Here is a 22,749-nt window from a genome sequence, read left to right as displayed (position 1 = left end):
AGCTATATTTATATCTTTGTAGTCTTATTAAATTACCTGGTATTACCAATTCTCATGGTCTTTGGAACAATGATGAAACAGGATTTTGTGTTTAATTACTAATACATGATTGGACGATAATGTATCTACTTACAGACCTATGAGGTATATCATACATGTGATTGTTTTTGTAAATTCCTTATATTGGTGCATCTTTTTTTTACATCTTGGATCCTGTATTCCCCTTTACAGATATGTCTCCTGTTTGGACACCCTTGACTACTATTGTTTTTGTTTAAATACCATTTATTGACTATGTTGACTTGCCCAGGACTGATAAATTGTTTCTAAACCATGGAAACTACATATATGAAGCAAGTGTATTAGGAAGACATGGTAAGATTCTCGGTGAAACAATACCTACATTAGCAAATTCTTTGTATAAAACAGTAGTAACATTCTATATCTAAATTCATTTCAATGCATTATTATATATCAAAACATTCTAATTTTCTTGGTGGTCTACTGAATTCTTTAAAAAAAATATGTTCTAAGTACTGCATATCTATTTTTAAGTGTTTGTAATTAATAATAATTTTTGTTTTAACAACATGATGTCAATAGTCTTGAAATATATCACATTATTAAGTCAATAGATTAATGACAAAGATCAAATAATTATATTAAATTGATTATTATAAATCAATTATATTTTAAAATTAATATTACGTATAATTATAATTTTTAAATTGCACAGGCATGAGTTCTCTTATTGCTTATGTTGAACTCATCATGTCACTTTCAAGAAACTCATCTTTTTTCTTGCAAGTAGAATTGTGTGTTATGTATTAAGGAAATAGATTTGTCCTTATGCAAAAGCACAATGAAAAATGTCTTAAGAAAATGATAGCACAACACTGTATTTGAGAAAAGAGGAATAAGTTACTAATTGGATCCATCATTGATCATATCAAAATATTTAGAGAAGACTATTCAAAACTCAACAATTATGAAACATACAATTAAAATTAAATTTATATGATGATTTTTAATTTCATAAATAATTTATTTATTTTAAATTTACAATACATTTAAATATATTGATATGGTATAAAATATTATTAATATTTATAGTAGCATAAACTGACTATTTTTACGGGACACTATCACCACAATACTTTTTTTTATTTAAACAACAAAATATTATAAATATTTATATTTATAATTATCAGTGATATTCTTAAGTTATTAGTCATATTTGTAAATATTTATAATTATTAGACATATTAAATTTATCATGTTGGTGATTTGATAAATATTTCATTTTAAATATATTCACTTATTAGTGATTTTATAATAGCAATTGTATATCACCAACAACCTACCCTTATCGGTTGACCTAAGATATGAATGACTATTGTATTTTCGTATTATTTTTTTACATAACTACTATATATAGATTCATTTCTGTTTTGTGAATCTTAAATTAACATTCTTAATTCATATTTTTAATTTTTTTTCGTTTGTAATACATTATTCATCTTAAGATTTAATTTACCCGTGCGGACGCACGGGTCTTCTACTAGTTTGAATCTAAAAGAAAAAACACTAAGTTATGTTATGATCAGGAAAGTGGGACGATTCTTTTGGTCCCTAAGGCTTAACTTTGGATGTTATAAAAAATAATAAAAAGTTTAGTAAGTTTTATTCAATTATAAGTAGTTTTTTTTAACGGATTAATTTCATTCATAATTTTTTTTGTTGCTTTAATTCATTTAATTCAAAAAAAAAAATGTTACTTCTTTTCTCTTTTATTTCACAATAAAAATAATAAAAATACAAAAACATGTAATTAAATTTTCTTTTTCATATTAAAATACAAAGATAAGTTTATTTAGAATTTATTTTTTTATTATTTTCTGTTAAAAATTGAAAAATACCAAAAATTATTATTTAATGTTCTTTTAGAATTTCACGTGTGTTAACACTATTTTTTTTTTGTTTAGTAAATTTTTTATCAATAATTTTTCTAATTTTGTCATTTTCTCACATGTCATTACTAACCTTTGTTGTTGATTGCGAGGTACTACTCTTGAGGCTTTTGGATTACTTTCGTAGACATTTGCCAGCTACTCAATTTTGTATATTCAATCGTTTTATTTTCGTTTTAGTTTTCATTTGGGTTTGTAATAATGTTTATCCCCATCGGTAAATATGTAATCCCCATCCCCGAAGCCACGTAATAGCGTAGGATCCTCTATTTTTTTGCACTTTAATTTTCCGCAAATTATAACTGCTATTAATTGCGTGGTTAGTAATTTAGGGAGTGGCAAGACTAAAATCAATCGCTAGATAAAAACTAACTCATAGATAAATATTTGAATCTAGCACATGATTGCCGCACACACTCACCCCTAGGGTACGCCCCTCTCGATTACCTTCGATTACATGGTCGTGTCCCTCGAATATAGAGGTACCCATTAGCAAATTGTCCCTCGATTAAAAATCAGCAAAGATCATGGTCCCTCGACGACCCTCGGATTGTTGCCTACGAATGCATGATCTAGTCCCTCGAATGGTTGCCTACGAAAGATGATTGTCCCTTCGAATTTGCTAGGGGTACCTCTACTTGTTGCCTTCAACGACCATCAGATGACCATTCGATTGTCCCGAACACGTCCAATCAATAGGACTACCTACCCTAAATGGTAAGGATAGCCCTATCCCTTTCTTAGAAGAATAAAAAGCATAGAAAAAGACCAATTTAGGGTAGTTCTCTTAATATGCTTAGCTCGATCAAAAAACATCTTTTCGATACTCTTTCAAAGATTAAGGCTACGCATTTACGCTAAAGTCCTTAAGTCCCTTTTCAACTTAAATCAAACAAAACAAACATGAGCTAAGTAAATTAAGAGCCCGTAGACAACTACGGATGAAAAGGGTGCTTACACCTTCCTTTTTCATAATCTACCCCCCGAGTCCGTTTTCTTAAGAAAGGGTCTTTTTCTGTTCTTTTTACCCTTCCAAGATATTGGACAAAATAAAAGTCGGTGGCGACTCTTGCTCACCGCAACATTGGTTGCTTATAAAATAAAAGTCAGTTCACCGAGTTACAGACATACAAAAAAAAATAACAACGACAACATAAATATGCATCAACCGCACCAACTTAAATCAACATTGGTCATACGACTTACAACTCAAATATGCCCATATATCGGGACAAAATCAAATTATTCAACTGTACCTGCAAAACAATGCATTCGACATAATTTCAACAAAACAAACTAACCAAAAATACCTACTAATACATACTAACTACCCCGACAAATTTTGCCTAATTCCGAGCAACTAATTTTTACGCTTAATTCGGCTTATTCGGCTTATCTCGTACTTGCACATCATCCATGTGAATCACATGTGAGGAATCAGAAACATACTTACGGAGTTGCGATACATGAAACACATCATGCAAATTCGAAAGGTTAGGCGGTAACGCCACTCTATAAGCCACATTTCCAACTCTGTCCGATATCTGATACGGGCCAATAAAACGAGGATTAAGCTTCTTAGATTTCAATGCTCGTCCAACACCAGTCACAGGTGTAACTCTCAAAAACACATGATCACCAACTTGAAACTCCAAATCCTTTCTCCGCTTATCATGGTAACTCTTCTGTCTACTCTAAGAAGGTTTCATCTTCTCCCGAATCAACTTCACCTTCTCAGTAGTTTCTCGAACAATTTCTGGTCCAAGTACTACACTTTCTCCAGATTCATGCCAACATAGCGCAGTCCTACACCTCTGATCGGAAAAATAGCAAGTGTACTATTTTCACCGATGTAGTAATAATGGGTTTTACCCCAAGTATCGATCACGAGGATTGCGTAGGAAAGAAAAATTATTGTAACTAGTCAATTAAACAAAATAGCATATGGGGGTTTTTCTTATATTGGAATAATAAAATTCAAATAAATAAGCTGAAAGTAAAATTGAGCTTTTGTGTATAAATTTAGAGTAATGCCAAGGTAGGTGTATGATCAGCCTCATAATGACTCTGTAAAAAGATCTCTTTAACAAGTTCATATGATGCAACTATTTGTTCTTAAGGGTGTTTTCCTAAGTCCTTAGTGAAAACCTTTTGGTTTGCAATCCTAATGCCTAAGTCCTTAGAAACAAAGGTTTGTAAACCAAAGATGTAAATAATCAAGAATTTTTCAAATAACCTTACGGTATCCCTAGGCCTAGGTGATAACAATAAGATCTAATTGTTTAAAAACCTTAACAACCATAGTCCTACAGATTGTTAACCGTGGATCAATCTTGTTTTGCCGACAAAGAAAGCATAAAAACATTAAACAATCAAATTGCAAAATACGAAAGCTTGATTAAAGAACAATGATATTCAGAGTCATTACAATTCAACTCAGGGACACCCCCCTGGCATTGGGGGGTTTAGCCTCTCATAATATTCAAGAAACCTAAATCACAAAGTTTAGACATTTACAAAGATTAGGAGAACTCGGATCTTCAATGGTGTCCACCGTTGAATCTCTTCGTCTTCCAACACCTTGATGAAGCTATCTTTCTCTGCTCTGGAATTTTATCGTACGATCAAAAGTGCCTTCTCCTTGTCTCTCAATCCTCTTTTAATCCCTCTAGGTTTTCAAATCTCAGCCGCAATACCCAAACTGCCCCTGGACTTTAAAAATTGAAAAAAAACCAAAATTCAGAAATTCTGTCCGCACAGCTGACACGGGCAGACCGTGTCAGCTTCTGGTCTTAGGGGTGTATTTCTTCAGGAGGCCTGACACGGCCGTGTCAGGTGACACGGTCAGACCGTGTCCGCCTCTGCCTCCTTGCTCTTTTTTGCTTCTTGCTTCCTTTTTTCACACCTCTTGGTCATGCGATCTTCCATCAATCCGAAGCTAACCTGAAACCATTACCAAACGAGATCAAAAGCACCTAATTGACAATGAGAATGACACAAAAACAAACTTCAAACAAATAAACTTATAACTAGATAAATTAAAGAAAACATTGGGAAATAAACACAAAGTGTTACCAAACATGACGATCGTGTGTTGAGTTCATGATGAAATTGAGTGTAAAATGGTGACCGATCAACCCCAAACTTATCTTATTGCTTGTCCTCAAGCGATGCGAGCGAACAAACAAAGGTCACCTTGAATTTCCTTTTGTGCCACAACATAGCCAATATCCTTCGCAACTTGGATCTCTTCCTTGAGTTTTGGGACTTGTCGCGCCTTATTGCCCATCACACTTCATATCAAGATGTGTTTCACCTGCAAACTTGTCACACTCCTCACAAATTCTCTCGTGGTTAAAGTTTTTTTCGCTCAGATCATAATATGCGATATCAACCCTTGACTTTGCGAACATCCTACTTCCACTACACAAAACGGAATCACACAATTTGAGGGCTTTTAGGGTTGTAATGGGGCTTAGGTGAAGGTTGGATAAACAATGAAAGGATACACAATGGGTTTTTCTGCACTTATGTTACTTTTCTCGTATGGACCTCGTACTCCACTGTGCTCAAGAACTCTAATGTGATCCGTTCATACGTGGGTGTGGTAAGCAACATAAAGTCTAACAACCCTATTTTATTCAACAGTCGATGAACATCCTCAGACAGACCCAATTCAGCTAAAGTAGCGGGACACATATACCTGTTCGGAATTAACCGTCTATCCTTAAGTTTGGCATACCGGACTTCATGGGCGGGGTGAGTGAAGGTGATCCCATGAGCATTTTCGTTACCCTATGCAGCCACCGGTTCAACATTCCTCCGTGGTCGAGTTGGAGGTCTCGAAGGTCCATCCTCGGTTGACCTTCGTCTAGAAGCATTCTTCGGGGGCATTTTGGGTACCTGAAAAATTCACAAAAACTCAAAATTCGAATTAGTGAAAACGGCCACCGTAGGTAGATGGAGAACGGTGAATGGAGCACTTTTTGTGAAGTGGGTGTGGGGAAAAACGAATATTTGGAGAGGTGGATGAAGGTTTTTGTTGGAGGTTTAATGGAGGAGGTAGGTTTTTGTGGGAGAAGAAGAAGAAAGAAAGAGGAATAAAGAGAAAAAGTGAAGAAAGAGAAGGGAAAAATAGGGTTTAGGGAGGTGGGGCGCGCGGGACCCACAAGCAAAATTTAAAAAATTTCAAAATCTGACTCGCTGACACGGTCGTGTCAGGTGACACGGTCAGACCGTGTCCGAGTCTGGAAATCCAATGCTGTTTCCGAAAAAAATAAACCTAGATGACACGGCCGTGTCAGGTGACACGGTCAGACCGTGTCCGGGTCTGGAAAACTAGTTTTCTCTTTCAAAATTTTGGATCAGGGTGACACGACCGTGTCGGCCAACACGGCCAGACCGTGTCAGGCACTGCGTTCAAAATTTTTTCTCCGTTTTGAGTTTTCTGCTCTTTTCACTCCTCGATAGTCGTGCTTCAAAAACAACCTACAAAACAAAAACAATAAACAAAGCAAACTGTTAATAACAAAAATAGTGGGTTGCCTCCCACTCAGCGCTTCGTTTAACGTCGCATGGCTCGATGGACGTCTACCTCATTAAGTGAGACACACATGCTCAATTGATCTAGCTTCCTGCCCAGCATAGTAGGGCTCCAACCTCTGTCCATTTACTTTGAATATGTCCCCCATGGCTTTGTTTTTAATTTCAATCGCACCATGTGGGAATACTTTGTGTACAACAAACGGCCCTGACCATCTTGACTTCAATTTTCCAGGAAATAGCTTCAGCCTCATGTTAAACAACAACGCTAGTTGTCCTTCCCAAAAATCCTTCTTGATGATTCTTTGATCGTGCCATTTCTTTGTTTGTTCTTTGTACATCTTAGCATTTTCATAAGCTTGATCTCGAAATTCCTCTAACTCATGTAGTTGAAGGATACAGGACTCACCGGCTTTTACAATATCATAGTTGAGGAATTTAGAAGCCCAAAATGCCTTGTGTTCAAGCTCGAGTGGCAAATGGCAAGCTTTACCATAAACCAACTGATAGGGTGACATGCCTATGGGTGTTTTGAATGCAGTCCTGTATGCCCATAATGCATCGTCAAGCTTCACAGCCCAATCTTTTCTTGAGGTGCTAACAGTCTTTTCGAGAATCTGCTTGATTTGCCTGTTCGATACCTCTACCTGACCACTAGTCTGAGGGTGGTAAGCTGTTGCAATCTTGTGCTTCACATTATACTTCTTCAGCAGATTCTCCATCAACTTATTCAAGAAATGCGTACCTTCATCGCTTATGAGTGTTCGGGGGACACCGAATCTGGAGAATATGTTGTTCTTGAGGAAATTCACCACCACTTTGGCATTATTTGTAGGAAGAGCAACTGCTTCAACCCATTTAGAGACGTAGTCCACCGCTACAAGGATGTAGTTCTTCCCATATGATGGTGGAAAAGGTCCCATGAAATCAATACCCCACACATCAAACAGCTCCACTTCAAGAATACCCTTCTGAGGCATCTAATTTCTTTTTGAGATATTCCCCGTTCTCTGACACCTGTCGCATTCTTTCACAATGCTTTGAGCGTCTTTGAATAATGTGGGCCAATATAAACCAGATTGTAGGACCTTTGCAGCTGTTCTATCACCACTAAAATGTCCTCCGTATTCTGAGTCATGGCATGCTTTCAGCACATCTCGTTGTTCCTCTTCGGGTACACATCTTCTAATCAAACCATCGAGACCTTTCTTGTATAAGCAAGGATCATCCCACAAGTAGAACCTGCAATCATGTAAAAACTTTTTTCTATGGTTATAGTCAAAATCATCAGGGATAATACCACCTACCAAATAGTTCGCATAGTCGGCGAACCAAGGTACACCAATAACAGCGAGGATATGTTCATCTGCGAACTCATCCTTTATTGGGCGTGTGGCTTCTGTCTCTTCAACCGGTGACATTCGAGACAAGTGATCGGCCACAGTGTTCTCAGATCCTTTCTTGTCACGAATTTCTACATCAAACTCTTGAAGGAGTAGGATCCATCTTAGCAGTCTTGGCTTAGAGTCCTGTTTAGCAAAAAGATACTTCAAGGCAGCATGGTCAGTATAAACAATGACTCTAGAACCCAACAGATATTGCCTGAATTTATCAAAGGCATAAACAACCGCTAACAACTCCTTTTCAGTAGTTGCATAGTTCATCTGTGCAGGGTTCAACACATGACTAGCGTAGTAAATAACATGTAACAATTTTTCTCTACGCTGTCCCAAAACCGCCCCCACTGCAATATCACTTGCATCACACATGATCTCAAAAGGTAGAGACCAATCCGAGGCTACAACAATTGGTGCCGACACTAATTTTTGTTTTAGTGTATTAAATGCTACGGCACATTCTTTGTCAAAATTAAAAGCTTTGTCCTTGACTAAAAGTGTAGTTAAAGGTTTTGCTATTTTTGAGAAATCTCTTATGAACCTACGGTAAAAACCCGCATGCCCTAAGAAACTTCGGATACCTTTTTCATTCAGGGGACGAGGCAATTTTGCAATGACTTCTATCTTGGCTTGATCAACTTCTATTCCCTTATGAGAAATTTTGTGGCCCAAGACTATACCTTCACGCACCATGAAGTGACACTTCTCCTAGTTGAGGATTAAGTTGGTCTGTTGGCATCTTTCTAAAACAATAGCAAGGTTAGTCAAGCAATTATCAAAAGACTTACCAAAAACCGAGAAGTCATCCATGAATACTTCCATATGCTTCTCAAGAATATCGGAAAAAATGGATTGCATGCATCATTGAAATGTGGCCGGTGCATTACATAACCCGAATGGCATTCTTCTGTAGGCAAAAATACCAAAAGGGCATGTAAAAGCGGTCTTCTCTTGGTCCTCTGGTGCAACAGCTATCTGATTATACCCCGAGTAGCCATCGAGGAAACAATAGTAGTCATGACCCGCCAACCTTTCTAACATCTGGTCGATGAAAGGCAACGGGAAGTGATCTTTTCTTGTTTCCAGATTTAGTCTTCGGTAGTCAATACAGACTCTCCACCCTGTAACTGTCCTTGTGGGAATCAACTCATTCTTTTCATTCTTAACAATGGTAGTTCAACCTTTCTTTGGCACCACATGAACTGGACTCACCCATGAACTGTCAGATATTGGGTAGATCATCCCGGCGTCCAAAAGTTTTACCACCTCGTTTCTAACCACCTCCTCCATTGTTGGATTTAGTCATCCTTGAGGTTGGACAACCGGTTTGTGATCATCTTCCATTAAGATTTTGTGCATGCAAAGTGTTGGACTTATTCCTTTCAAGTCTTCAATTGACCATCCAAGGGCACCTTTATGCTTTTTAAGGACTTTGACAAGCTTATCTTCTTGAAGGAATTCAAGGTGAGAACTTATGATAGCCGGGCACTTACTTTCAGTGTCTAAAAAGACGTATTTGAGGTTCTCCGGTAATTGTTTTAGTTCAGCCCCCTTCTTTGGTTCATCTTTACTTCCTTCCACTAATGGTTGCCTTAGATCCTCCCATCGGTTGTGGCGAGAATCTTTGACAAATGATGTTTCCATCATGGCTAAAACTTCACTGTCTTTTTCATCAATTACCTCCTCCTCTTCAAAGATTGATAGACTCAAAACTATCTCCAAGGGTAACTTGTGTGTTGTCAAAGAGTTTTCTTCATCACAAATTTGCTCAATCACCCCAATGTGTTGACTCGTGGCAACATCATCCTTGTACTTCATAGTGTTTCGCACATTAATCTTCAATTCTTCATCATAAACTTTCAAAGTCATTGTACCTTCTTCTATGTCGATCAAGCATCTCCCGGTCTCTAGAAATGGTCTTCCCAAAATAATTGGTATCTCCTCATCTTCGGGCATCTCTAGAATAACAAAATCCACCAGAAATACGAACTTGTCGATTTTTACCAACACATCTTCTACCACTCCGTAGGGTCTTTTAACGGATTGGTCAGCAAACTGAAGTGTCATTCGTGTATCCTGTACTTTACCTATTCCCAATCTTTTGTAAATGGATAATGGCATAAAACTCACACTTGCTCCCAAATCGATCAGAGCTTTCTTGAAAGACCTATCACCAATTGTGCATGGAATAGTTACTGAACCTCGATCTCTCTTTTTAACTGGGATCTTCATTCCCTGCAAAATAGCACTACAAGTTTCAGTTAGAATAATCGGGTCACTGTCGATTGTTCGCTTCTTTGAAATGATATCTTTCATGAACTTCGCATAGGTAGGCATTTGCTCCAGTGCATCTAAGAATGAAATATTTAGCTCAAGTTTCTTGAACATCTCTAAGAACTTCTCGAAGTTTTTCTCATGTTGTTCTTTCTTCTTATTCCTTGTAGGGAAAGGAAGTTTAACCGCTGGTTTAGGTGTAGTAACTTTTTCTTTGACTACACCTTCTTCACCCGTGACCTCTTTCCTTACTACCTCATTTTCTCTAATCTCCACATCCACTTCAATCAACAAATCCTCTTCATCAGAGTTCTTCTCATGTGTTTCCTTCGATTTATTGCTCCTTGTTGTCACAGCATTCACATGATTATTGTCTCTGGGATTAGTAACCGTAGCACTTGGTAAAGCACCCTGTGGTTGAGTGTTGGCCATTTGTTGTGCAATCTGACTCATTTGAATTTCCAGATTTTTGATTGAAGCTCCTGTGTTCCTAAGATTGCTTCTTGTTTCCTCTTGGAATTGAGAATTTTGAGCGACCTTCTATTCCATAGTGATTTCCCAATCTGCTTTCTTTGGTACCTGTTGTTGAAATTGTTGAGGCGCTTGAGATTGGAACTGTTGCGGATGGTGTTGAAATTGTTGTTGGTAAGGGAAATGTTGAGGAGGTCTATATTGTTGTGACTGAGCTGGGGATTGAAATTGGGTTGGTCCTTGCTTTTGAACGTTTCCTTGTTGGTCCTTCCAGGCGAAATTAGGATGATTTTTCCAACCCGGATTATATGTATTGGCATATGGATTATTTTGCCTCAACATATGAATCTGCTCCACCTGTTCTTGTGTTGCCACACAATGCATTGCAAAATGCGGTCCACTACATATTTCACAAACAACTGAGGCGACTGGCTCAACTTGTGCTACTTTTTGTTCACTTATATTCATCTTCTTCAATCTTCTTTCTACTTCAACAACAATTTGTTCTTCCATTTTAACCACTTGATCAGCAAGCTTCAAATCAATTTTACCTTCCGGTTGGCTCATTGCACGGTCATATAACTCAATGTACTCATTAGCGCCAATAGCTTCTATGATTCTCTTGATACCAGTGGCTGTTGAAAAATTTGTTGAGCCACCGGCAGCAGTATCGATAAGCTGTTTTGTCTTAAGTCGGAGACCATTAACAAAAGTCTGCATTTGTTCGGTTGGGTCCATGTTATGAGTAGGACAAGCAACCAAACACCTCTTGAACCTTTTATATGCATCTCCCAGTGATTCCCCTTTTTTCTGCTTGAAATTCACAATATCATATCTTTTTCGAATAAAGACTGAAGCAGGGAAATACTCATTCAAGAAGGCGGTTTCCATCTGTTGCCATGTTGTGATGCTTCCAGCTGGAAGTGAGTAAAACCATTCTTCTGCATCTTCGGATAAAGTGAATGGGAACATCACAAGTCTCTTGGCTTCTTCAGAATGGCCTTCTATTTTTAATGATGTTGTTGTGGTGAGGAATCTCTGTAAATGCTTATTTGCATCTTCATTGATTCTTCCAGCAAAGGGTTTGCTTTCTAACTGACGGATAGTGGAAGGATGTAGTTGGAAGTGTGCCACGTTAACCGGTTGATTTACTATGGTCATTCTTCCAAGCGGTGCATTAGCCCTTCCATAATCACCTAAAAGTCTCTCTGGAGGAGGTGGATCATCTGCCATAGTTTCAGGCTCAGAATCTGATTGCTCGGACTGAATAGATATTACTTCTTCGTCTTCTGATTCTGAAACTACAGGTGATTCTTCTTTCGATGCCAGTCTTTTCCGCTTAATTTCTCGGAGTCGTGCTCGTAATAATCTTTCGGGTTCTGCGTCAAAAAGAAGTTCAGTTGAGGCCTTACCTCGCATACAAGGTTAGACAGTTATTAGTTGGGAGTAAACAATTAAAATAAATAAGTAAATAAAAATCAAATTTTTGCAAAAGAAATAAAATTTTAATTGCAGAGCAATAAAATTTTAATTGACTGAATAAATAACTTATATTTTGGCAATCCCCGGCAACGGCGCCAAAAACTTGATCGGAAAAATAGCAAGTGTACTATTTTCACCGATGTAGTAATAATGGGTTTTACCCCAAGTATCGATCACGAGGATTGCGTAGGAAAGACAAATTATTGTAACCAGTCAATTAAACAAAATAGCATATGGGGGTTTTTCTTATATTGGAATAATAAAATTCAAATAAATAAGCTGAAAGTAAAATTGAGCTTTTGTGTATAAATTTAGAGTAATGCCAAGGTAGGTGTATGATCAGCCTCATAATGACTCTGTAAAAAGATCTCTTTAACAAGTTCATATGATGCAACTATTTGTTCTTAAGGGTGTTTTCCTAAGTCCTTAGTGAAAACCTTTTGGTTTGCAATCCTAATGCCTAAGTCCTTAGAAACAAAGGTTTGTAAACCAAAGATGTAAATAATCAAGAATTTTTCAAATAACCTTATGGTATCCCTAGGCCTAGGTGATAACAATAAGATCTAATTGTTTAAAAGCCTTAACAACCGTAGTCCTACAGATTGTTAACCGTGGATCAATCTTGTTTTGCCGACAAAGAAAGCATAAAAACATTAAACAATCAAATTGCAAAATACGAAAGCTTGATTAAAGAACAACGATATTCAGAGTCATTACAATTCAAATCAGGGACACCCCCTGGCATTGGGGGGTTTAGCCTCTCATAATATTCAAGAAACCAAAATCACAAAGTTTAGACATTTACAAAGATTAGGAGAACTCGGATCTTCAATGGTGTCCACCGTTGAATCTCTTCGTCTTGCAACACCTTGATGAAGCTATCTTTCTCTGCTCTGGAATTCTATCGTACGATCAAAAGTGCCTTCTCCTTGTCTCTCAATCCTCTTTTAATCCCTCTAGGTTTTCAGATCTCAGCCGCAATACCCAAACTGCCCCTGGACTTTAAAAATTGAAAAAAAACCAAAATTCAGAAATTCTGTCCGCAAAGCTGACACGACCGTGTCACTTGACACGGGCAGACCGTGTCAGCTTCTGGTCTTAGGGGTGTATTTCTTCAGGAGGCCTGACACGGCCGTGTCAGGTGACACGGTCAGACCCTGTCTGCCTCTGCCTCCTTGCTCTTTTTTGCTTCTTGCTTCCTTTTTGCACACCTCTTGGTCATGCGATCTTCCATCAATCCGAAGCTAACCTGAAACCATTACCAAACGAGATCAAAAGCACCTAATTGACAATGAGAATGACACAAAAACAAAATTCAAACAAATAAACTTATAACTAGATAAATTAAAGAAAACATTGGGAAATAAACACAAAGTGTTACCAAACATGACGATCGTTTGTCGAATTCATGATGAAATTGAGTGTAAAATGGTGACCGATCAACCTCCGACCATACAACGCCTCAAAAGGTGCCATTCCAATACTCTAATGGTAGCTATTATAATACGTGAACTCGATCAACAGAAGATAAGTATCCCACGAACCTCCTTGCTCAAGAACACATGCCCTCAACAAATCCTCTAAGGACTGAGTAGTTCTCTCAGTCTGACCATCTGTTTGCGAATGATACGCCAAACTCAATCTCAATTTAGAGCCCAACGCCTCTTGCAGACTCTTCCAAAAATCAGAAGTAGACCTCGGATCTCTATCTGACACAATACACATAGGAACGCCATGAAACTTTACAATTACTCTCGTATAAATCTCTGCTAACTTCGCAATTGGAAATATGATGTTAATAGGTATAAAATGAGCCGACTTCGTAAGCCTATCAACAATCACCCATAACGAATCATTTCCTCTTACAGTATTAGGTAATCCCGTCACGAAATCCATCGAAATGCTATCCCACTTCCATTCCGGAATTTCCAATGGTGGCATCAATCCCGCAGGCTTCTGATGTTCAACTTTCGACTTCTGACACGTCAAAAAAGCATAGACAAATTGCGCTGTATCACGTTTCATCCCAGGCCACCAAAACAAATTCTTCAAGTCTTGATACATTTTAGTAGCTCCTAGATGAATGCTAAAATTACTTCGGTGACTCTCTTCAAGAATCATCTTCTTCATTTCTACATCATCGGGAATACAAATTCGATTGCGGAATCTCAACACACCATGCGAATCTAACTTAAAATCACTATTCTCCAATTGATCGATTCCAACCATCGAATCTACCAACTTCACATCAAGCTTCAGAGCCTCTCTAATGCTGTCCAGAAACTCATTGTTAATTTTCAGCATACCCAACATTACACTTTGAGGTGTCACTTCGCAAAGCAAACTCGTATCTCTGAACTGTTCAATCAATTCTAACTCCTTAACCATCATTGCCGACATGTGCAAAGTCTTTCGGCTTAAAGCATCAGCTACAACATTCGCTTTACCCAGATGGTAATTCAAACCAAAGTCATAATCCTTTAGTAACTCCAACCACCTTCTTTGCCTCATGTTTAATTCCTTCTGATCAAATAGATACTTCAGACTCTTATGGTCGCTAAACACTTCAAATATAGAACCATAAAGATAATGCCTCCAGATCTGCAACACAAACACAACTGCAGCAAGCTCTAAATCACGCGTAGGATAATTCTTCTCATGAATCCTCAACTGTCTTGACGCATAAGAAACAACTTTATCATTCTACATAAGTACGCCTCCTAAACCCATCTTGGAAGCATCACAATAAACCATAAAAAATTCTCCCGGATTAGGTAACGTCAACACCGGAGCCATCGTCAACCTCTTCTCAATTCGGTAAAACTCTCTTCGCATTGAACATCGCACACAAAAGCTTTGCCCTTACAAGTTAACTTCGTCAAAGGAAGTGCCAATTTAGAAAATCCTTCAATAAACCTTCGATAGTAACCAGCTAATCCCAAAAAGCTTCTAATCTCGGTAGCCGACTTTGGAGTTTCCCATTGCAACACAACATTTACTTTAGATGGATCCACAACAATTCCACTACCTGAAATAACATGTCCGAGAAAACTTACTTCCTTAAGCCAAAATTCACACTTGGATAACTTCGCATACAACTTCCTCTCTTTCAGTACTTGCAATACAATCTTCAAGTGTTCAACATGTTCTTCTTCTGTCTTAGAATGAATCAGAATGTCATCAATGAACACTACAACAAACCGATCCAAATAGGTGTGAAAGATACAATTCATATACTCCATAAATACTCTTGGCGCATTAGTAACACTGAAAGGCATCACCGAATATTCATAATGTCCATATCGAGTCCTAAATGCCGTCTTTTGAATATCTTCATCCTTCACTTTAATCTGATGGTAACCTGATCTCAGATCAATCTTACTGAATACACAAGCACCCACCAATTGATCCATCAAGTCGTCTATTCTTGGAAGAAGATACTTATTCTTAATTGTCACTTTATTCAACTGTCTATAATCAACACATAGTCTCATACTTCTGTCTTTCTTCTTTACTAACAACACTGGAGCTCCCCACGGCGATACACTTGGTCTCACAAACTTCCTCTCAAGTAAGTCCTCCAATTGTTTCTTTAACTCAGCCAATTCATATGCTGACATTTTGTACGGTGCCATAGAAACAGGTCTGGTACCAGGTACAAGATCGATTGTAAACTTAACTTCTCTTTCAGGTGGTACATCAGGAATTTCATCGGGGAAAACTTCAGGAAAGTCTCTCACTACTTGCACTTCATCAATTACATCTTGGTTCTCCACTGATAATATAACCATCAATGAAAACATCTGAGTTTCTTCGTTCTGCATCAACTGCCGCAATTGTTTACCTGACAACAAATTAGCTTCCTCTTCTGGAATAGAAAACCTCACTGACTTATCATAACAATTAATATGAACATGGTTATACTCTAACCAGTTCATACCTAAAATCACTTCTAATCCCCTTAAAGGCAAACAAACCAGATCAACAACAAAGTCTCTTTCGAATATCGACAAAGGACACTTTAAACACACAAGAGAAGTAGTCACTGATCCGTTAGCTGGGAGATCAACAACCATCTCTCCATTCATAGTAGACAACGCAAGACCCAATCTTTCAACACAATCAGCAACAATAAAACAATGAGTAGCACCAGTATCAATAATAGTAATTAAAGGCGTACTATTTATGAAACAGGTACCTCTAAAAAGTCTGTCCTCATTTCCTGTCTGGGTACCAGCCAAAGCGAACACTTTCCCACCAGCTTGTGCCTTCTTCGGTTTCTGACACTGATTACCAATATGTCCTTCCTCACCACAGTTAAATCAAACCATCTCTTTATGATTACAATCAGACATTGCGTGTCCAGTCTTACCACAATAGAAACATTTCTTAATCTCAACATTACAAACATTACTCTTGTGACCAGCTCTTCCACTAGTCCTCTGACCCGGAGCAGCTCCCTGTTTGCCCTTACCAGTTGGAGCATCATAAGGCTTGCCACGGTGCTGATGTTGCTTCCCCTCCTGTCACTAACAATCTTGTAGTGAGCATTATTATCCTCTTCAAGAATTCTACAACTGTCAACCAAATTAGGAAAGATATGAATCTTCTGATACCCAACAACTTTCTTGATCTCAGAGTGCAATCTGTTTTCAAACTTGATGCACTTTGAAAACCTAGCACCTGCTCTATCATAATAGGGGAGAACTTAGCCAACTCAGTGAACTTTGCAGCTGTAATACGGTGAACTGACTTTTATATCGACATGTCGCGGATAGCAAGAGTCGCCACCGACTTTTATTTTATCCAATTGGAAAGGCAAAAATAACAGGAAAGACCTTTGAAAATATTTTGAGTTCAGGGGGGTAATTATGCAAAGGGAAGGTGTAAGGCACCCTTTGCATCCATGGTTATCCATGGGCTCTTAATTGCTCAGCTCACTTGTTTGTTTGTTTGAAAAGTGTCGTGTGTGAATAGTAAAAATATTTCGTTAAGGACTTTAGCTTGTAAATAAGCGTAGCCTTGTTTTGAAAGTATTTAAAAAGGAGGCATGAAAAGTATTTTGATTTTGAATGTGTGAGCAAGAAATTAAGAACTACCTACCCTAAGTTTGTCTTTCTTGTTCTTTAAGTCTTTCGTTTGAAAGGGTCTATCCATACCATGAGAGGGCAGGAAGTCTTTCAATTGGATGTACGGGTTATCGAGAGAAGTATCGTTCGCTATAAGACTGTCCCTTGCCATAAAGAGGGCAGGTAGTCTAAAGGAAGGATATAATAGTCATTTAGGCAACAGTAAGGATACCTTAGCAATCGAAGGGACTATCATCATTTATCGAGGCAACATCGAGGGACGAGATCATTCTATCGTAGGCAACTCGAAGGGACTATGATCTTTTATTCCGAGGGACTATGATGATTTGAATCGAAGGCAGCAAGCTAAGGTATCCCTATATTCGAAGGGACTTGACTATTTGATCGAAATCGAAGGCAACAGGCAACAAGAGGCGTTACCCTAGAGGTGCGTATGTGCATCAATCACGTGGTTCAAATTCAGTTATGTTATCTTGATTAAAGTGAGCTATCATTCAGTTGATTAATCTTGTCACTTCCTACTTTACTAGTCACGCAGTTAATATTACGGAAATTAGAGGCAGGAACATAAAAGCCCTACGCTATTACAATAAACACCTGCGGGGATGGGGAATTAAAACAAACAATAAAAAACATAAATAATTAATATGCACTTCTTGAATGCCTTGATCGCCCTCACACCCTTGATTGATTATCTGAAAATTAAAATGAAAGTAATAGGGGAGTGAGTGTATGTGGAATTCATCGATATTGAAACAAACCCTATTTAATTCCCTGAGGCAAAATAAAATTAAACTGATAATTAATAGAGAGAGAGAGAGAGTTAGAAACTTAGCTTTTGGTCGGGCGAGGCGCGTGGCTGAAGGATTTAAAAATAACCCTGAAAATTTGCGCAAAGAAGTGAATTTATTTTAGTGTACGAATGATCCCAACAGTAATCATTTAGGCAAAAATGGCAAGGCAACCCAAAAGGGACAATGATTAGTTATCATGCCAAAATCAGGGTTTGAGGCGAGATTAAAATTGTTATCCTAAATTATAACTCTAACATAAACATTTTAGTTTATTTTAAAAAAAACAAATAAATAACTATTTTTAATGTTATATAAAAAAATCGAAATTTCGATTAAATAATATCAAAATAATTTTTGTAGTTATAAAAGAACTTTATTATTTGTAATAAATAAATAAACTAAACAAAAAAAGAATAAAGAAATAGCTAAAAAGAATTATGAATAGAAATAATAAAATAAAATAAAATTTAGAAAAAGAGACTTAGCTTCGTTCCAGTGTGGTCAGCTTCTGAGGGTGCATGGTGTGATCCTTCAATCTGGTGCGTTGGATTCAGGACGCTAGTGATCTGATGGTTGACACCAGTGGTCGTATCATGGTCTTTATTGGATTGCCTGCACTTGATCAAGAATGAAGAAATATTAAAATAAAACACCCTGGGTCGGACTCGATCCCAGGACATTGTACATTAAACCCTCATTCCCTTGCCACCTGCGCTGTATTCTATGTTTGACATTAATATTATCACAAAACATAATATAATAAAACAAAAGTTAATGCTGAGAATGGTCAAACCGGCCCCACTGGATCTCGCACGCGCCAATGAGATGGAGAGAGAGAACGCATCTGGTTTGACTGGCTGATTGGAACGCGCCACGCGTGGAGAGAGAATAGACCAGATTTTACCCACGAATGAAGCTTAGCCACGCAGCGGTCAACAATTCAAAGTGCATGTTCATCATCTTCACAAAAGTTTTGCTACCGATTTGCTTCAATGCTGCTGCGACTTCTGCTACTTCTTTTGTAGCAAATTCTGGAGACAATCAAAACCTTTACTTACCTCCAGAACAGGATTGGATGGTTGTTGGTCCTTGGATTGGTCTGAAACAAAGAATTCCCGTTTGCCCTAGTTCTTATTGTTTTTTACAACTTGGAAACCCTTATGCTCCACCTCCAATCTCGTCCCCCTATTCTGAATCATGTTAAGTATATATATCCCTTGAGATTAGGGCAAAACATGGGCTTGTATATGTAATCTTTTGGATCACTTAAATTTTAAAAAATATCACCTAAATCCTTCCATTTTTGCCAAATATTCCCCATAGGTCATGCAAACGAGATTTGGATCCTTTTATGGCATTGTATGGGCCTTTGAGTGATTAGAACCAAAACCATGTGATTTAATTTATTTATCTCACATTTTATTTAATTTATTTGTCCTTTAATTAAATAAAATTCCAAATAAATATAAATAAAGGTGACAAAAATGTGAACATGAGTTTAAAAGTCCTTATTTAGGTCGTGGACAAGTTTGGAGTCAAATATTTGGGCCCATGTAGTTAAAACTCAAAATTCTCCTTTTTGCCTTTTGTATATTCTCTCAAAATCGCCCAACTTGTGCAAGTCATAACTCCTTCATTTTTTTTTGTATGGAAGTGTTCTTGGACTATTTAGAAAGATCAAAGGGTCCTATAAAGGCTCCTTTTGGTTTCATCTCAGTTGAGTCTACCATGTCCAAGTTATGAGCTTTGAGAAAAAATGGCTTTTTCGCGATCCTTTAGAGGGACCTGTAATGTAATGGCTTATATCTTTCAAACGAAGAAATTTTGGACCTGGCATGTGAGGGACAAAGTTGTAGAGAATTCAATTTCCTTCAAACTGAGCTTTGGATGGAAAATTTCTGATGTTCCATGTGGAAGTTATGGCTGGTCAAAGTTGGGTTGACTTTCTCCTTAAAAAACCCTAATTTAGAAACTTCTAGAATTGTTGATTTCTGAGTTTTCCTTGATGAATCATGATCAATACTTGACCAAATGATGAATTAAACTTCAATATGAAGATCTTGACAAAAAATCAGGAGTATTGACTTTACTTTGACCACAGTTGACTTTGGAGGTCAACCAGTCGACTGTTAACCTTCTGAACAATTGAGTGACCAATTCTTTGAGATGAGATTTGATATTTGTCTTAGAGGTAGTGTGAAATGTTTTTAGCCATGTGAGATGCTTTGGAGCTATTGATTCACTGATTTTCCCTTGAATAAGTCAAACCCTAGTTTCAGAGCCTTGTATAGGAGAGTGCGTCTTGGAGCTTTGTGTATTGATTTGTATTTGTGTAAGAGAAATTATATGGGCAAATTTTGGGGTATGACAGCAGCATATTCAGTCACTGACATAGTCCCCTATTTTAGCTCAAGAAACTCAATCTCTTTCTTACCCCGAACATCTTCAGGATAGTACTTTCTCAAAAAATCTCTGCGGAACACAACCCAAGTGATCTCTTCACCTGCCACCTCCCATCTCTGGCGAGTCTCTAACCACATGTCATCAGCTTCGACTTCTAGCATGTGAGTACCATAACAAACCTTCTGCGCTGGAGTGCAATCCATCACACGGAAGATCCTCTCAATCTCCTTCAACCATTCCAATGCGCCACCAGGGTCATGTTTTCCTTTGAAGACCGGCGGATTCTCCCTCTGGAAGGTCGCCAAACTACGAGATCCAGCATTCTCATCGGAATTTGGTTGATTTGCCAAAGCCAGAGCCATAGCCTCCAAAGCAGCAGAAATCGCGGCATCGTTTCTACCAGCCATCTCAACTAAGAACTACAACATAAACAACAGTTAGATAAAAGAAATTAACAAGGCTCGATTGTCAAAGACGCAACAACTTGGTCGGACGGACCGACCTGCTCTGATACCACTAATGTAACACCCCAAATCTACCCAACAGTTAAAATAAAATCAGAGTGCCAAAATTTCAAACAAAATTTGAGGTATTACACTTCTACGTGAAAATAGAAAGCATAAACACTCATTTTAACAGATACATAACACTCATGCAATCAAATGAACCTATAATTGACGAATAAAATCTTCAAAACAATTCAACTTTATTTAAAAAAAATCGCAGCGGATTCAACTTTAAAACTCCAAACAAAACATGGCATCTTTGCTCAAAAACTTAAACCAAATAAAGCATAAACCAAACCAAACTTCTCATAATATCAACTGAGTTCCAAAAATAACAACAAAAATCAAATAAGTGTTCATTCCCCCCGAGTGCTACGTATCAGAGCAAATGACACCCACTCGAACTATTAGCGATAACAACTACTCTCCTTGGTTACATGCACGTTACCAACAGAGGGTAACATTCAAACAGAAAGGGTGAGATATCAAATAATATAAGTAAAAGTATGATAATTGATATATTAGACTAAGATCGTACAATTTTCACCACTTCTCAACAACATGTAACAACAATTCGACAAAACACCATAATAGTAACAACAACTTCAAAATGCAACTCAAATGTGACTCGATTGTAAAAATGCATGTGGTACCATCGGAGTAAAACTCCCAACTTAAAATGTGCCAGGTTATCGAGGCATCAACAAGGCATATAAGCCTTCAACTTTCAACTTTTGCCAATCCAGGCCAACTTGATTGAGCATTCGCTCCAACTTAGAAAATGCAATGTATGCGACTCTTATGGATGACATACAAAAAAAATAACAACGACAACAAAAATATGCATCAACCGCACCAACTTAAATCAACATTGGTCATACGACCTGCAACTCAAATATGCCCATATATCGGGACAAAATCAACTTATTCAACTGTACCTGCAAAACAATGCATTCGACATTGTCATACCCCCATTTTTGACCCTAAGATCATACATCGATTGCATTCAATCATCAATCAAGAGCATCATTGTGGAGTTTTTATCTTTGATACTGTGATTATCTCTGAGGGGAATCATCAAGCACTTTTAGCTTTTTATTTGTTTTATACTAACCAAAATCCAAAAATATGCATTTTGTTTCCTTTGTTTGTGTTTTGCAGGAAAAAAATCGGGCAAAATCAAAACAGTGCAAGAAAAGGAATTTTTGAAAATTTCACTATGGAAATCTATTTACCCATATAGGAAATCGATTTCCCTGGACGAAATTTGAAAAAAAAGAGGGAAGCATGACACCATTTTGGCACCAATCACATTTTATTTGATCATTTTTGTCATTTTACCAATTTTCCACCTCATCAAAATTAACCCCTTCATTAAACCCACTTAAACCTCATTTTACCATTTTTACCATTTAAATACCAATTAACCACAAATTAATTACCAAACACAAAAAGACTAATTTGCCACTACTCTTGCTCCAATCCTATAAATAGAGGTCTCTACTCCCTCATTTCTCAAGCTTTGATAGCCAAAAAAGTTCTTGCAAATTCATTTCTCAAGCTTTGATAGCCAAAAAAGTTCTTGCAAATTCATTTCTCAAGCTTGGAGAGCCAAAAAACCCCTTGCAATTTCTCTCCTCATCCTTACCAAATTCACCAAAGCTCTTTTTCTTTCATAAAGTTTGTGAGTCACATCTTGAACCTCACAAACTTTGAGCTAAACCACCATCCATTTCACTATTTTTCCTTCAATTGTTGAGAGATCAAGATTTGTGTTGGTGATTCTTGAAGTAGATCTAAAGTTTTGTTCAAGATTTGGT

The 22,749-nt window shown here is 37.5% G+C and overlaps 1 protein-coding gene across 1 annotated transcript; it reads right to left on the bottom strand.

The window, feature by feature from the left end:
- Window positions 1-7,492: 7,492 nt before the first annotated feature.
- On the bottom strand, window positions 7,493-10,615 carry LOC131658893 (uncharacterized). Its single transcript, XM_058928142.1, has 4 exons — window positions 10,084-10,615; window positions 9,341-9,996; window positions 7,887-8,041; window positions 7,493-7,754 (listed from the first exon to the last, which is right to left on the bottom strand). The coding sequence occupies exons 1-4, from the start codon at window positions 10,613-10,615 to the stop codon at window positions 7,493-7,495; spliced, it is 1,605 nt and encodes a 534-aa protein (XP_058784125.1).
- Between the last annotated feature and the right edge of the window lie 12,134 nt (window positions 10,616-22,749).

This window comes from Vicia villosa, linkage group LG3 (genome assembly GCF_029867415.1).
Source record: "Vicia villosa cultivar HV-30 ecotype Madison, WI linkage group LG3, Vvil1.0, whole genome shotgun sequence".
Taxonomy (NCBI): domain Eukaryota; kingdom Viridiplantae; phylum Streptophyta; class Magnoliopsida; order Fabales; family Fabaceae; genus Vicia; species Vicia villosa.
Note: the sequence above shows the minus strand (reverse complement) of the source record. Positions and strands in the feature narration are given on the sequence as shown.

Coding starts and splice junctions, on each gene's coding strand:
- LOC131658893 (XM_058928142.1), bottom strand. CDS start 10,615: ATGGCCAACACTCAACCACAGGGTGCTTTACCAAGTGCTACGGTTACT. Junction 9,997..10,083: donor AACTATTCCATGCACAATTG/GTGATAGGTCTT, acceptor GATTGGGAATAG/GTAAAGTACAGGATACACGA. Junction 8,042..9,340: donor AAGAAGATAAGCTTGTCAAA/GTCCTTAAAAAG, acceptor TTTGCTAAACAG/GACTCTAAGCCAAGACTGCT.